The sequence below is a fragment of the Centrocercus urophasianus genome, unplaced genomic scaffold, assembly GCF_019232065.1.
Source record: "Centrocercus urophasianus isolate 14NV4802_14NV808 unplaced genomic scaffold, USGS_Curo_1.0 seq_18, whole genome shotgun sequence".
Classification (NCBI taxonomy): Eukaryota; Metazoa; Chordata; class Aves; order Galliformes; family Phasianidae; genus Centrocercus; species Centrocercus urophasianus.
The window spans coordinates 13,388,590-13,405,960 of NW_024884733.1; the positions used below are offsets into that span (position 1 = coordinate 13,388,590).

The 17,371-nt window shown below is 42.8% G+C and overlaps 1 protein-coding gene across 1 annotated transcript in view; it reads right to left on the reverse strand.

Annotated features, from left to right (window-relative positions):
• FNBP1L (formin binding protein 1 like) overlaps window positions 1-9,878 on the reverse strand; it is a 52,269-nt gene extending 42,391 nt beyond the window's left edge. Inside the window, exon 1 of the mRNA XM_042820214.1 lies at window positions 9,782-9,878. Coding sequence (XP_042676148.1) covers window positions 9,782-9,805 — 24 coding nt within the window. The 5' untranslated portion in view covers window positions 9,806-9,878. The remainder of the gene's footprint in view (window positions 1-9,781) is intronic.
• Window positions 9,879-17,371: the final 7,493 nt, after the last annotated feature.

Below are 17,371 nucleotides of genomic sequence, written 5' to 3' on the forward strand. Positions count from 1 at the left end.
AACTACTCAGATCTCACTTCTTCCATTTCAGGAATGCAAAAGATAGAAGTGAAACTCAGGGAATGAAGCCTCTCAAGTGCTTGGCTGCTGCCCTGAAGAACTGCACCACTGTTCTGGGAAGCAGATCCTCAAACTACGCAGTACCAGCAGCAAAGGAAAAACTTTATTAAGAAGTCATTTTAGAAAGAAGTTACTTTTGTTACTACAGATTACCATCAGGAACAAACTACTTAATAGTGTCTCAAACCCAGGGAGATAAAGTAATTCAGGTTCTATGAATGCAGTACTTCAGGGGAAGGAGAAGCCTCACCACCTTTACAAAACAAAGAAGCAATCAAACAAAACAAAACAAATAACACCCAGCCCTTAATTCCTTAGTCTCAACCTAAGGACTAAATCAGACCACCACACCTCTGGCTACAGCAATAATATCTGAATATCACACTGAAGACTGAGGACACGATAAAATTCCTTGGCTAGACTCACATGGTGACACTTCTATTTGAAGTTTCATGTTATCATATGCTATACAGCTCTCTCGCATGATGTATGAAGCAATTGGATTTTCCTAAGTTATTATTTTTCTTCAAGAAACTACTTTTTCTCATTTTCCCTTTCAGCAGGAAGTTCACTCTTTTCTTTCTCTCCTCCAAATAGGTAAGCACCTTCTTATCATACTGCATGGATCTCAAATGTCACTGCCTACTGTCTAATGACTTCCCCAGACAGTAAAAAAAAAAAAAAAAAAAAAACCAACAACAACAAAAACCCACAACTATTAAGATAAACTTTTCATTAAATGAAGTTAATTCTGAATACTTAGCACGATTTTCATCACACAGAAATACCAAGTACCAACTTATATCTTCGTTCTACTAAATCGCAGCTTCCAGCAATCAAAGCTCATAAGACTGAAATGAGATCTCACAATAATTAACAGAAATAATAAAACAACAGCAATTTCTGTCAATTTAAATAGTGCAGTGCAACAACCACAACCAGAAGAGGGATGGCCTCCATCAGAACAGCAGTGGCCAGCAGGGACAGGGAGGTGATTGTCTCCCTCTACTCTGCTCTTGTGAGGCCCCATCTGGAGTGCTGCATCCTGGCCTGGAGCCCCCAGTACAAGAAAGACAGAGAGCTGTTGGAGAGGGTCCAGAGGAGGGCCACAAAGATGATCAGGGGATTGGAGCACCTCCTCTATGAAGACAGGCTGAGGGAGCTGGGCTTGTTCAACTTGGAGAAAAGAAGGCTGCAGGGTGACCTCATTGCAGCCTTTCAGTACCTAAAGGGAGCCTACAAAGAGGAAGGGAATCAACTCTTTGAAAGGGTTGATAACTGCAGGACAAGGGGAAATGGTTTTAAGTTGAGGGAGGGGAGATTTAGGTTGGATGTCAAGGGGAAGCTCTTTACTATGAGAGTGGTGAGGTGCTGGAACAGGCTGCACAGAGAGGCTGTGGATGCCCTGTCCCTGGAGGTGTTCAAGGCCCCTGGATGGGGCCCTGGGCAGCCTGGTCTAGTATTAAATGGAGAGGTTGGTGGCCCTGCATGTGGCAGGGGGTTGGAGATTCATGATCCTTGAGGTCCCTTCCAGCCCCGGCCATTCTGTGATTCTGTGAAGTAAGCAAACAAGATTAAACACACTTCAAGTACTGCTTAAAAATGTCAGACATCCTAAATATTTCTCTAAGGGTGAGTGACTTCAGGTAAGTAGCAAAAAAAAAAAAAAAAAAAAAAAAAAAAAAAAAAATTAAAAAAATTCAACATAATTAAATGTCATAACTGGCAGCTAAAATGCCACCTAGATCAAATAACTACTTGAAAACATTATTGGAAAAAGTAACAGTTTTTTCGCTTCTTTAGAAAAAAAAAATAAATAAATGGAAGCACCTGGGGCAAATAAATGAGCAAGAATATTCCCCACATTTCAACTCCTTCAGTCACTTTGCAAAACCAGAGTTTACAAAGAAAGGTTGTCACATTCACCTGAATCAGCACCCACTGTATAAGACAGACACCAAAAATCAAATGCTGGGATAAAGACCTGAGAGGTCTCTAAGGTCATCACCTCCATCTCACTCTCCCTCATCACCTTCACACATATCTGGTTCCCCTAAATATTGCAAAAATGAAGACTGCCTCTTGACCATCCAATGCAACTGCTGTTGTACTTCAGAAGCTCTTCAGCACACAGTTAACACTCTAAACTCCAATCAGGGGGATGCCATTTCATCACACAATGCTGAAAAAACATTGTTTATCTAACATGGAACGATAAGAAAAGCATGCTGCACTACGTCTTGTGTACCAGCCAATGACAAAGCACAGTACCTGCCTCCTGAGCAAACACTTGGCAAGAGTAAGCATTACGTGAATAAGCACCATGATCTATGGTGAACTTTCTTATTAGTATATAGGAGGTGTTACCCATCCAAGTGACGTCTGATCAAATATTGCAAATGTATTGCAAATACATTTCTTTCAAAATAGACACAGCTTTTTTGGACAAAAGCTAGCCAGGTAGCCGAGAGGGAATTATGCTTTACAATGAAGAATTTTAAATGGTTACTTCACGTAGGCAGTCTGGCAAATAAGAACAAGGAGGAAGTTACTAGAATTTGCTGCTTTTTGGTTTTGCTTACGACATTTAAAAACATTGTATTATTTTGTACTTACACATTAAATAACTTTGAAGTATTATATAAACGAAGATATTGTTGCAATAATAATTCAATGCAAACAAACTTCATTCCAGCTTTACAACCTAATTAACAGATAGAAAATAAGTTTACCTGCCCAAGACTAGCACAAGAGCTCCACATTAAAGCCCAAGAAAAATTCAAGTTTCAAAGGCTTTTCAAGCCTGCAAGATGACATTTCTCTTCTGAAAGACATAACACAACACTGCATAAATGTGCAAAGCACAATTCCAGCAAGCAGTCAAAGCAGCTTAATGCCCTTTTTAGTTACAGGGCAGAAGATGAGCTCTGACCAAAGAAAATATTAAGGAGCAAGTATTTCAAATTTCAGTGCTAAGAGTATTAATAATATAACAACAGAAAGATAATTATACTGGAAATTAAAGCCGTTCTCATCACCTAGCAAGAAATAGTATACAGCTACTGCTCTTCTTACAACAGAGCCTGTAGTGGGAAAATAAAAAGCAACCCAAGCTAACAATTCTATCGTAGATAATTCTATGAATAAAGTCTGTGTAAAGGGTCAGCATTTTAATGAAATCCTCCTGGTTTATTATACTTTTTTTTCCCTTCTCCTTCTATCCAGCTGAAACACTGACACGCTTCTGAGGATGAACCTATAAAGCATTCTGCCAAGAGAACTCTGAGACTGGGGTATGTAAAGTCACTAGAGGCAAAATGAAACAAGCTGATTGGAATTTCAGCTTTCACTGAACAATTTGTTCACCAACACAAGGAAAAAGCTGATCACATTTGGACTTTGGGGATTCTTTTTCTACCAAAAAGAATTCAAGCTGCTGGAAAAGTATGCATGTGCGCTACAAACAACGAACACTCAAAGTGAGATGTGCTGAAGACTTTCCCTCCTTAAAACCATTACTGCATTACTCAATTACTGGCTTCACCAAGCATACTAAAAAACTGCTCAGCAAGTTTAAGGACTGAAGCACTCAACCGCAGTATTAACAAGACAGTCTCACCTAGATTGATCCAGTAGATGAATTAATTTAAATACACAAACTTGCAACATTTTCCCATGGCACTACACTTCATTTCGGTGTGCCCACAGCACCACTGGCAACTCTACAGAAACATTAACACAAACCTTCTCCTTCCGAGTATCTGCAAACTGTTCAAAGCCTAACTCAGACCTACCTGGTCACTCCTCAGAAAGAAGAGCAACCTGAACACACTGATAACAGCCCTGTCTCTATTCATGCTTTTGCCACCTCAAAACGGTGACGGACTCGTGGTTCCAAGCAATCTTGTTGCAGGCACTGTTCTGCCAGGTACAGTCTTTAAAGAAATCTTCTGCTTGCCTGAGATAAAAAAAAACTTTTAATTTCAAACAACCCCCTGCCATTCTCACTGAGGAAATCAAACTGCCGGCATTTGGATTTATGATACAGGCAACTTTCTTAATTTGTGCTATGAATAAGGATACTGCATAGGTTCTAAAAAAGAAGTCCCAAGTATGCCTGTAAAAACTTCCTTGAGGAGCATTTATATCTCCCAGTACATGTAGAAATGAGGCCATAAATAAAAAATACATGCCACTTTAATAGGTATCAGATGATCAACAGTTTTCAAAAGTGAAAAAAAAAACAACTATCTAAACAGATACTCGAGGGCACAAACACATATGCTTCCTTAAATTAAAGCATGTTCAACATGAAAGCCAAACTGATAAAGTCTCAAGACAGTGACTCACCCCTTCCTGGAAAAACCAGTAAAAAGGTCAGATGTTTAGGAACCAGACAATTGCTGGAAAAATAAAGACAAATATTATTTCTAACTAAAACTCGATACAATTGTTTTCATTCCAGAGCCTGAGGTAACCACACATTCAATAACCAGCCACTCAACCCTTACGTAAGTTCCCACTTGGAAATCACAGAGGTCTTCACAAGGAGATAAGCTGCACAACGTCCTTGTGAAACACTGCCCCTCACAGAGCTTACGCAGCACCTCATGGCAGAGGAGATGCACGTCCCTCTCATGCATCTGGAAAATGGCGCCATTTGGGACTTCAGCCACAACTCTTCCCTTGCACACACTTACAGACCACGTGAGCAAGAGCACTGAATTCAACGGGAGAACTGCTTGCACTCTTTGGATTAAAGAAGAAATCTGAGGAAAGCAACAAGTTTCATCTCATAAGCATCTACATATTAAACAGAGTATCATCTTAAACACAGAACATGTTACCGCGTTGAAAAACCAGTTTGTGAAACATTCAGATTCAAAACCACAAAAGAATTTCCTCATAGAATATGGCCTGCAATGTAGAATTATTTTCAATGGCCTGGGTTCTTTTTAGCTGTTAAAACAAATTAGCAGTTCTAACAATTCAGTGACTACATAACCACACAGAAAGGTTTCTCAGTATCAAATTGTTCTTAAAACACAAACTAAAACCTTCAGTCACATTAAAAAAGTTTTCCAATGAGAAACTATCAGAACAGAAATACACAACATAACACTTATTTTTGAAGTCAATTTTTTCTTACATTCTGTTGATGTTTTCCATTTAATTTGTGATGCTGTAATTTGGTGACATTAAAGATTAGACAACATAACCATACAATTTAACCTCTCCTACACAAGTAGATTATTGAAAAACAAGAGCATTGAAAGCATAAGAAAAAATAAAAAGAACAGCTTTGAAAATCTACTGCTGCAGCAGACATAATTCACTATTTTAATAAATAGAACCCTGTGGTAGGCATGCAGTGGATGAAGTTTAAGGGATGATTAGAAAGAGCACATCATCAATTACACTTTGATCTGTCTTTGGTCAAACGTAACTAATTTCTAAAACAGTACTCTATGATGCCAGTCATTTCTTAATTATAAAAGATGATGTGCTTCTGGCCCCAAGGAGCTCACAACAGCAGCATCATTAAATCTTCAGTAGCTATTCTCTTAAACTTATAAAATCTAAGGGCACAAAAGCCCTCAGCAAAACTCCTGCTTTCAATATTTATCAAGAGGTGAGAAACAGATGGCTAGACTGGTTTTACAGACTAGAAATGCTCTGACATGGTATTCAACCTCTTCTCCTGCCAACTGCTATTAAGAGGTTCACAGAGGCTCCAAACACAGAATGCGCATCAGAAGTTGAAAACACCCCTTCTGATTTATTTTTACTTTATTTTTCTGGAAGCAGCACTAACCTCTTTAATTAATTTCCAGGGAAGTTACTTCAATAACAAACGTGCCAATCACACACTGAGTTTTGCTTGCTTCCACTCATTAAGCCAAGAATTTCATTACCAATCACCCTCCAGACTCAGAGCACAGTGAGCCTTCAGTGCCAAAACAAATGCGCTGGACGTTCAATTGAACTGAACCAAAACCCAAGATGACAATAACCACATATGTTTTGTTAAATCTAAGTGAATATTATTTGCACACTTCATGCCCAGTCCAAGAACAACTTCAGACGTACAGAAACACATATACTGAACAGAGGTTTGTGCTGCAGGGATTCTCTAACAAATCAGAACTCACCATTTTTATTTTGAAAGCTTCAATCTGCTAAAAACAATTTTAGTTCCATCTATCTATTCCTGCCTTTGACATGCAGTGCTCTTTGACAGAAATCAGTCCGGGGCACCACACCATCCTGCCCAGCAACACGTGTACCCTCTGTGTGCCTATGAGGCAATCGCAAGCACAATGCACTGGGGGAGAAAAAAAAACTTATTTAAAAAGCTAAAATGCTGGAAAGTGTATCTAAAAGATCAGCAGCAAATTTTACTACCAACAAAACACAGATGTGATGCTTTGCTATTAATAACTCACTTTCATCAGATGATTATTGCTTTACAATTATCACCGATGAAAAAATTAAACATTACACACAGGAAATCTTAAGATCACAGCAGTCCAGCCTCAGAAAAATACAATTTCAGCTCAATTACAGCCACCAAGAGCCAAGACCTTCTTGTTCTCAATACCATCTCCTACCACCAACAAAACGCTGTCACACAAAGCAGCCCACTGGAGTATCTTGGATTTAATGTGAACATACCATAAAGCATACAATGCAGAGTGACTGCAAAGATAAAGGAACCAAAAAGAATAAAACTCTCTGTGAAACAATACTTTCAAAACTCATCAAAATTCATTGTGACAAAAAAGGTGCAAAAGGGGAACATCTTTCACACAGCGTAGAAAAAAAACATAAAACAAAGTGACAGAATTCTAACAACAGAATGGCTTAAGCATATCAGCATTCATTTTATCATTATTGGCTCACATGATTTTACCTGGCATCACCAAACGAAGTACATTCGTACCTGAAAGCAGTAACACAAGAGGCAGGATGCTGTTCAGCTAAGACATGCTGCAAACACAACACGCCTCCAATGCTTCAGCCTACACAGAACACAACAGTGTCAGCCACTGCACACCTGTGTCAGACAGCAGTGGTGTTCCTATAAAAACAGCTGCTTTGAAGGCAAAAAGCCCAATAACCTAGCATATGAAACAGCAACTATGGAATTTAAGAGCTAGGAAATATTGGCAAGCCAAAGGAGATCTTTCTATTGCCGTGTTTCTGACATAACCACGGAAGATAGTTCAAACAGAAGCAGCACATGCAGCATTTTAACATCAAAGAGTACCACGTAAGTACTGGACATAAGTTGCTCTTCCTAATCCCCTAAATCTTCTCATGGATACCAGTTTCTCCCTGAATATCCACATACACTTCTTACTTTATAAAAAGCTGCATAGAGACTCCACTAAAAAACAGACTGAAAACAAATCAGAACATCAAATCAGCACCAACTAACAGTCTGCATAAAGAGATACAGAAGAGCCCGATGCAAAATCATCAACATAGAAGCGAAGCCCACAGTGCTTACTTGCCTATATGCCTGTTTGCAAATGTTTGTGCAACACTTAGAAAAACTGCCATCTAGACGCCAGCACTAACCTGACCAACTCCATGGCATAAGCACAGGTGTGAGCACTACGAAGGGGAGCTCCAGGCTCCACGGTGACCTGCAGCGCACAGAGGTGTGAGCAGCCCGCTGCCAAGTGGGGCAGCAGTGAGACAGGGAAAGGGAAGGCTGTAGTAATACAAGCACGTCTAACACTGAGCCACTCTTCCTTTGCAGCTCTGTCTTCAAAACTCAAGCACACTGACTTTCCTTGTGTTTTTAGACTAAACAGAATCTAATTTTTAACAAACTGGCAAAAAAAAAAAAAAAAAAAAAAAAATTGCCTAATTACCAAAAGAATTCTTTCCTATTCTTTTCAATTGGTACAAGAAACAGTGACCAGTTTTCTAGCTAAGAAATAATTTTATAGTTCGAAGATATAATTTTTCAAACAGAGTGATCAAATTCAAATAAAAGAAACCCATTTAAAAGGTGCACATAAATGTAAAAACTTGCACTGTCAGCAGTCAGTGACACACTTACAAACAGACAGCTTGGAATACAGATAGTTCTTAAGGTGCAGATGTGGGTATCTCCTAATATCAAGAAAAAGGGATGTTAAATTTTACTGAAACAAAAGAAATTGCATATATATATATATATATATAAATATGCACATAATATATAAATACTTTTAGGTAAAATGCTAGCTTTATTTCTTCAAAACAACACGTTCAAATTAGTGACTTTGGGAAAAAAAAATAGATAAAATTATAGCAGTTTCCTGACATTAAAATAAATGTCTGCTATTAAAACAAAGCCTGAAGTCGAAACCTTTTTGCATGTGTTTCTTAAATGTTACTCGCAAAACTGGCTACAAGATTGCTACCGTTTTGATTTTTGTCACTCACAGCTGAACAAAGAAATTTGAGGCAACCAAAAGAAGACCAGCAACACACAGCAAAACATTCCGTGTTCTGCACAGCACCAACCTGTGACCCCCTGCCCGAGGCACGCACAGGCACCAAGGACAGACACATCTGTGCTGCCCACGAGAAGCTTTTTTATTCCCTAGAGTTAGTGACATGAGCTTCACATTTCAGTTCTGTTACAGCACCGCCGTCCGCATTTCACGAGTGCGTTTTACCTGAGTTCCCAGCTCACCCACAAAGCCCAGCTAGGTGCGAAGCACGCACAGGAGCCCCGCACGGCACGGCCGGCGGAACGCCCGCTGCCGGGCACATCTCTGCTCCTCCGCGACGCTGCAGACGGGCGCAGCTCCACAGCCAGCAATCGCTGGTAGCTCCGAAAGTGGAGAACTGAACGGAACTCAAGCCGCAAGACTTCGACCGCCGTAAAACCGCCCCGGGTGCGCGTTTATGCGCTTCACGGTCTTCGAGAGCAAACGCACAGAGCGCGAGAGCCTTGAACCTAGGGCCGCACGGCCCCCGGCACCCTTTTTATCCCATCCTTCTAGCTCTCGCCGCCAGCCCCAGCCGGAATCCGAAGGCGACACCGGCCCCGCGGCGCCGCCCCGCAGCTGTCCGGCCAGGCCGTCCCGGAGAGCTGGGAGCCAATGCAGGCAGGCACAGCGAGCGCAGCGTCCCTGTGCCGCGAGCAAATCGCAATTCAAGGGAAAGAAAAGGAAAAAAAAAAAAAAAGCAACACAATACGGCGTTAACCGACGTTCTGGGCCGCGCTCAGAGACAAAGCTCCACACGAGCTGCTTCCAATTAAGGGGGCCGCCCGCAGCGATTTACTCCCGGAGCCGCTCGGTGCTTTCCGGGCACGGCGCGGCCGCCTCCCTCGGCGCGGGCGGAGGCGCGGCCCCACCTGAGGGACCGTTTCGGTCCCCGGGTGGCCGCCAAGCGGCGCGTGCCCCCGGCCCGCTCCCCGGGCGCCATGGCCGAGCCGGCGGCGCGCGCAGCAGAGCCGGACGAGGCGCTGCCCCGCGCCCCCCGCCCCTCCTCGGCGCCCCCTCCCCGCCGCCCGCCCCACCTCCCGCGGCCGCCCCCCCTTCGCCGCCCCCTCCCTGCGCCCCCCGGCCGCCCTGCCCGCCTCGGCCCTGCCCCGCCCGCTCCCGGCGCCGAACAAAGCGCCTCGCGGCCGCTCCGCGCCCCCGGGGAAACCGCCGCGGCAGACGAGGGGAGGCGGCGGATCCCAGACACAATGAGACGAGCCGGGACTCACCCACAGCTCCGTGCCCCAGCTCATGGCGGCTCCGCGGGCGGCGGCCGGGATCGGGGTCGGTCGGAGGCGGCCGGAGAGAGTCCCGCCGGGCGGCGGTGGTGCCCCGGGTCAGCGGGGAGAAGCGAGAAGCGGCGGAGCGCGGACGGCGTCGCGGCGAGCTGCGGCCCCGCCCGGCTCAGGGAGGAGAGCCGCGGAGGAGACTGGGAGAGGGGCGGGCCCGGCCGAGGCGGCGGGGGACGGCACGGGACAGGGCGAGGCGCCTCTCTCCAGGGCGCCCCGGAGGCCGGCGTGTCGCCCTGCTCCTCCCGGCCTCCGCCCGCCCGCGACGCCCCGCGGTCCCCAGAGCGCCCCTCGGCGGCGGGGAGGGGAGAGGGTGTGGGGGCCCGAGGCGCCTCCTGCCGCCGAAAAGGGGCGCGAGGGCGGCGGCCGTCCGTCGGCGCGGGGAGAGCGGCGGGAGGAGTGGGGAGCGCCTCGCGGGCAGCGCGAGCCCCGGCCTTTGTGCGCGCGGCGCTGAGTCACGGCGCGGGGCGGCGCCGCGCACCTGCGGCCCGTTGCGTCCGCGTCGATCGCGCGGTGAATGATAAAGCCGCGCAGTGCGCTGCTTTCCCCCTGAAGTCAGCCCCGCGTTTCTCATCCTCCACGGAGCGGGTCGATGATTCACGCGGTTGCACGACGGCACCTGGAAAAGAAGGGGCGATAAATCCTAGAATAAATTTTTTTCCACCAAGATGGCTGTTAGAAAGAAGGTAAAGACTGACAGCCACAACTGCTCTCACAAAAAATCGTTTCTCATCATTCAGGGTGCTCTGAGGCAGTGCCCTCATCACCACACACCTGGGCACACTCAGCTGCACACACACATTAACCCAAAACACGTTGTGCCCATCTAAAAGCATCTCACTGGCTGCACTGAGGGCTCTAGCAATGCAGCACTGCTGAACAGAGCTGATCGGTATGTGCATGTTGTCGCACAGCGCTCAGGAAGAGCAAATCACTTTTAAGCACTGCATGCCTAGGCCAGTGCTGTGCTCCCTGTTCACACGCACCTGTATGAGAGTGTTAAAGAAAATGGGACAGGCATTACTACAGCAGCCTATATGCCACACAGAACGTAGGGCCACAGAATGGGGAGAGAATGAGGAGAGCTGGGCATGTGCAGCCCTGCAGGGAAATGGAGAGCGAGTGGTGCCTCCGTTGCTCCTAGGGAAGAAACACGTTTCTCCATCTAATTGGGACCCTATGTTAATACACTGAAAAAGTCTGTTTGCCCTGTGCTGCATAAGATAAAGGCTTTCATTATGACCTAATGCAGGTTTTCTTTTTTTTTTTTTTCCCCTCCTTTCTCCATACTACAGATTCCAGAAATTCAAATGCAAAGAGCATATGCTTTGTTAAAAGCGTATTTGAGAGGCTGTATGAGTATTTGCATTGAAAAACAACACTTCACAGCTGGTCCCTGATTTTTGCTTGCTTTCAAGTTGCAGTTCCTCCTGACCAAGAGATACATGTGTACACCTGAGGTGTGCACACAGGTGTGCTTTCACATTCACTTCAGCTAGGAGCCAGTGTCCCAGGTCCAGCCCTGCCCGGAGAGATGCTTGCCTATACTGCACCCCTCTCTGGCTGTAAGGGAAGAGCAGAGCACCCGCTGCATCTCTGCAGGGTGCTGTCAGAAACACAGTTGTCAGTCATCAAGGATTTGGATGTTGTTCCCATTATCACAAAGTAAAATTAGCAGTAGCCCTAGATATAACCAAACAAATATCAAATATCATATTATCCTGCAGATCTTTTTTCCTCCTGGTTGCATTTCTGAAAACATGAGTATTCAGAAAAAAAGTCTGTAAAAGTCTCAAAAAGGACTCAAGAAAGGAAATACATGCAGGACATATTGAAGAAATAGCATGCAGCACAGGATCCATGACAAACTGCACTGTTCTGATATCCTTGTACATCATTATAACTTTCTGGAACATGATAACAATGAAGTAAATTCCCTGCTGCATTTAGCTGGTTTTCTCCATCACTGAGTAATTACACAGGCTTTAACAGAAAACTGCCCAATTTTGGTTTAGGACAAACCTACATCATTCTATTTATTACAACTGGTATATATTTCATTAATCCTGTTCACCTCTCAGCAGAAGCTAGTTGGGTTTACAAGTGTACCACAGGATATTATGTTGGCAGACTCACAACCAGCATGATTAACTTGGAGTGGCAGAGCTCTGTCTGGCACTCCCCACAGGCATGCATCCTAACAGAGTAGCAGTTCAACTTCCCATGGTCACAGAAAGCAGCGTGGCCAACAAATTATTTCCAAATACCTCCCTTCTCAGTGTGAGGTGCCACTAATCTTTTTCTCTACCAACCAGAAGCATACCAAAATTGGATTTTCACTCCACAAAGAAATGTTGCAGAAGCTCATCATCTCTTTTTGCTTTGAAGCCAGAAGAATTTAGCTGCATCCCTTTATTTATACATGCATTTCCCTCCATCATCAGCACTCCTAGTGCTCTAATTTCTAAAAATATTAACATTAACAACACCTCTATGTGATGAGCACACAATCATTATTTCACAGCTAAGAAAGTATCAGAGACAAAGGAACCCTGACACCTTTCCTTGCACTGCCGTCTTCACATGGTCCCCAACATGGTCAACAGCACCCAGCAGCTTCCAGCGCATCCATAGTTATACACTTGGCTAGGCTCAGCTTTTTTTTTTTTTTTTTTTTTTTTTTTTTAAGTTTTTTAAATTTTGAAGCAGAAAAACAGCTGAATTTGGACCACACCACCTTTGCTTTAAGGCAGAAGTACGACTGCACATAGTAGCACAGCCTTGGCCAGAGCTTAGTGATCTTCTTCTAAATATCCCCTTATCTCTGAATTTCTGTGGAAAGAACTGCATCCCCTCCTCTTACATCATTTTCCAGACCGTACTGAAATGGTCTTGTTTTTCAATAGCAGAAGTGTATCTTTTCTCCCCAGCCAACAAACTAAAGGCACTGCCAGTTATCAGATAACAGGATAAAAGGGTACAACTTGCAACCAGCTGTAAGCAGGAGAAAAATAAGAATTTCCATCTGCTTTTATTAAATCCTGCGTTCACTCTATTTGCCTGCCCTAAGCTAAGAGCACATCTTTCCAAGACATATGTAGCAAAGGGAAAATGGTGGCAATCAGCATAAACTGGCAATGCATCAACCACAAACATCCTCCGATTTTTTTCAGTGAAGAGAGACTCATGATAATTTGGCAGTTTCTTTTGATAACATACAACTGTAGCCCAAGGTAAAGGCTGGACAATTATTATAGGAACATCAGGGAATATCTGTAAGTCATGATCTGAAAGTATTATTTTGAACTTGTTAATGTTTTAATTATTTCCCTGAATACTGTCACCACCATGGCTGTGCTCCCTTCAGATCTCCATCTAACACAAGTCTTCTCCATTCTCCCACCAACTCCATGTACATTTCCCTATTCTAAAAGAATATTAAGCTAACAAAGTGGAAGAGGAATTAGGTGAATAGGAATGGTCAGTTGTAATCAACAAGCTATTTCAGAGACACTACGTTATCTGCAGGCATAAAGATTATTAGTGCCAAGATAATAATTTAAGACATGCATAGCAACTTCCACCTGCATTGGTCAGCCAGCTGCTTTCAAGCAGAGCCTAACAGATTAATGCCTGTAGTCAATACTGAAACGCAGAGAGTCTGTCACGGTATAAATTCAAACTGCAGGAAAACGAGTGAAGGAATGAGCAGCTACAGATCAGCACCGCGTATCTTTAGGCTTGTTAAAATATTTAACATCTGACTGAATCGTGTTCAGAAAAAATGTATTTACAGTTGTGCAAAACCTGGCATAAAAGGTGATCAGAGTCAGTAGTTAGTCTCCTTACAGGAACTTTAAGCCACAGCTGCGCCGGTACCACGCCTCGCACCCGCAGCAGTACCAGACTCCCAGCTGAAACCATTCCCTGAGCCTGACAGCCACCTGCCGGCAACCAACGGAACGAGCAGGGGAACAACAGCGACCCGTTCCTGCTGTAGCCCATCCGATCCCGTTTCGTTGAATCGGTATCAGCTGCATTAATTTGAAACTCAGAGGGGGCAGTGAGCCCTCGGCTGCCCTACCTTGCGCACCGCTGCAGGCCTCAGCTTCTCTCCTCCGCAGGACCTCCTCTCAGCAGTCAGCAGCTCGCTGTCAAAGGATCCTTTCTTTGTTATATATGTTATTATAAGCCCGTGGTGGTACCTCCTTTTCTCATGAGAAAGTGGATGCCCAAGTTGCCTAACGAATTTGCATGAAAAAACTGGCAAAGTATCAGAATATGGAAGGAAACTCAGGGTAATTTGCATATCCAAGAGCATCCTCTTCTTTCCACTATTAATCATTTGTGAGAACAGGAATGTAAATAAACCAACACTGCCACTCATTTCCTTAATGACTTTTCTATTCTATGCAGCAATTGCCTCTCCAGATCTTTCTCTCACAATAATGAAAGAAAAAGAAAAACCCATTACAACTCTATTCATCATCCTTTCTTCCAAAGTGGGATTCTGACCAGAGCCTGTCGACCTAAATTTAAGTGATCCAAATAGACAAAACAAAAAATAAGTCATTTGTCACACACACAAAAATATTTTTCTTCCTACACATCACATTTTTTGAGCTACATTTAGCTAAATTTCAAGACCTCTGCTCTTTGGACTTGACATGCAGATCAGATAGAAAGGTAGCAAACCAAGGCCTAGGTAAGAGTTGCTTTTCCTTCATCTTAAACACTACTGGTTTTCTCCCATACAAAAACTGGGAAAATAATTATAGACTCAATCATAAAAAAAAAAAAAATAAATAAAAAAAAAAAAAAAAGAAAAGAAAAGAAAAGAAGAAAGAAAATCAAGTTATTAAGTTAAGAACTAAGAACAGAACTTAATTACAGGTTCTGTCAGGCTTCAACACATTATCCACATAAATTTGGCTTTATAGTTTGCTAATTAGACCATATACATGGCCCCGAAACCCACACAACTCAACCTCTGGAGCAGAGCCTGAGGCCAGTACAGCTCTTGCCAATTAGCCTGGCAAATGAGCTGCCTGTTGAAGCTCACAAATGAGTTCCCCACCTGGGGAGCTGGCAAGGAAGAGGCCACACAGAATCCTCCCAGTCATACCACAGCAACCTATAAGCCACATTCTCAACAAACCCAAGGGACTCCTGTGTTTTCCTTTTAAATTCAAAACCATCAAAATTGCAAGAGGTTTGCTACTTTAGCCATTGACTTACAGTATCATTATTCCACAATCAGCTTTGAAAACTCAAAAGTACTGGAAACGGTGACTCTTACCTCTAATAATAACTATATAAAAATGTTTTAAAATATTGTATAAAATGTATAAAATATTATATAAAATATATATCAAAGGCTTTACATCTCATTTTCAAAATTTGTCTTTTTGATTCTCTAGCAATTAAAAATCATGCAAGCACCAAACCAAATGCAGAATTTCCTACTCATTTTACCTTGCTGCGTGTTGACCTCCCTATACATAAAGCTCAACAGCTACTCAAAGACTTCAACAGCCAAGTCCTCAAAAAAGTTACCAAGTCAAAAATTTGAGAACTAACCTGACTCTCTTGGTTGGACTTTGTAAGTTACAAAATTGGAATTGGAAGCTACAAAAGCATATCTGAACACAGACGCGTAAGAAAATATTTCAGCATTCAGAAGCTTTATTCTTAAAGAAAACTAACTAACTTAAAGAGATCTAAAATGTGCTCTCATAACACCAGTCAATACTGGAGATCTCATTTTAGGACAATGTCCAGTTCTCAATCCCCTTCTCATCTGATTAAAGAAAAACTCCTTAAAACAATGAAAAGTCTTTGCCCAAAGAGACCTGCTACCATAACTCTTCCCTCATGACTGTTTGATTCATGTCCTGGAACCTTTTCATCTATAAAGGGAGGAAACAGTAAACGTTTCTACCTGTGTACGTTCTTGATATATTCTGTCATATGCTGAGATGGACCATTTCTATTTGCACTCATGCTGTTCTGCACCTATTTGGGTACAGAAGTTCATCACTTCATCACTGAAATTCAGGTGATAAATGTTCATCATCTTCCTGAGACAAAAGCTCAAATGGTGATTTTGGTCTCAGAACATCAACACTCAAAGCAGATAACATACAATTTTTCAACGTTTTGAGAAAGATGAACTCACCAACAGCAGATACAATTTAGCCCTATGTTATCACATCCTGCAGACAGATATGATTATGCACTTTTTTCCACATTTAATCCAAAATATATCCCTTGATTTTAACGATATTAGGTAACATTTCACAGTAATCAAAAGAAAAAAAGTGAGAAAGGCCGCTGGGGATGAGCCACTGCTATGGAACTTCCAGCAATGGAAAGTAACCCTTTGCAACAACAGCCTTAGAAAACTCAGGCAGCTGCAGATTTTGGCTCCCATGCAAGAAGGCCTGCATGATGCAGGAGATGCTTGGGAAGAGGTCGGTCCCTGGCTGCCACAGCACTCAGCAGGAGAAAAATCTTCATGAAAAGGGCTAGATGAACTACTGTGGGGCATCTACCTTAGATTTCAGATCCTCAGAGCAATGGTGAGTGGGAAAGGCAGTACTAATTTCAGGGAAGAAAAATCAGGACTACCTAAACTAATTTCCTGTTTGTAAAGTCTTAGTGTCATAAAATCAAACTTTATTCTATCTGAAAAACAATGTAATAACCATTCAAAAACTGCAAAAAAAAAAAAATCCATAAAACTAAAAATGTTTCCCACAATTTCAAGTTTTACAACATTCCAACATAGTGTAAGTAAAAAATAGTTATTCATAATTTAAGGGTAATGAGTTCAGCTGCATACAACTCAGTCAGCAGCCCAGACAGTTAAATTACTGTAAGTATGGAATACAGAACAGAATCAGAGAACACAGAAAACATGTGTAAGTATGTTCTTAAACATGTAAATATATTCTAAAGTAAGAATCAACTACTCCTGTGTCTTTATTTAAAAGATCTGAATTTTACTTGCATGAAAAATAATCTCTCATGCATGAAATCTTGCACTAGTTTGCTGTTAGCATGATAGTAGAAAAAACACCTTTTTCCCCTGCTCATAGTCCTTCTTTCATCACACACATTTTGGAACAATTTTGAAAACGATCTCCTTTACAGCAGGACAGGATGGTGAATACCACAAGATTGCTTATGTTACTGTCAGTATCCCATAAATTTAGTTCTCTTTCACAGACTACACTGCTTTCTCAGAAAACCTAAATTTGTACACAAAACAAAAGAACGTGGAATTTTATTTCTAATTGAGCTGTGGGTTTTCACTCTGTAGGTGACAGAATGAAACCTGAACACAACATCAATCAAACTGAATCCTGCCCCATAACCAACAATCTGAAGTACTGTTCTATTGCAAATACTTTCATCTCCAACAATGACTTTCAGAACAAGCCTGTTTGTCTTTCCAATTACTTACTCTCTCTAAATGAGTCACCATTCCTCGAGTTCGACATGATGATAACATCTTGTACCTCTGCA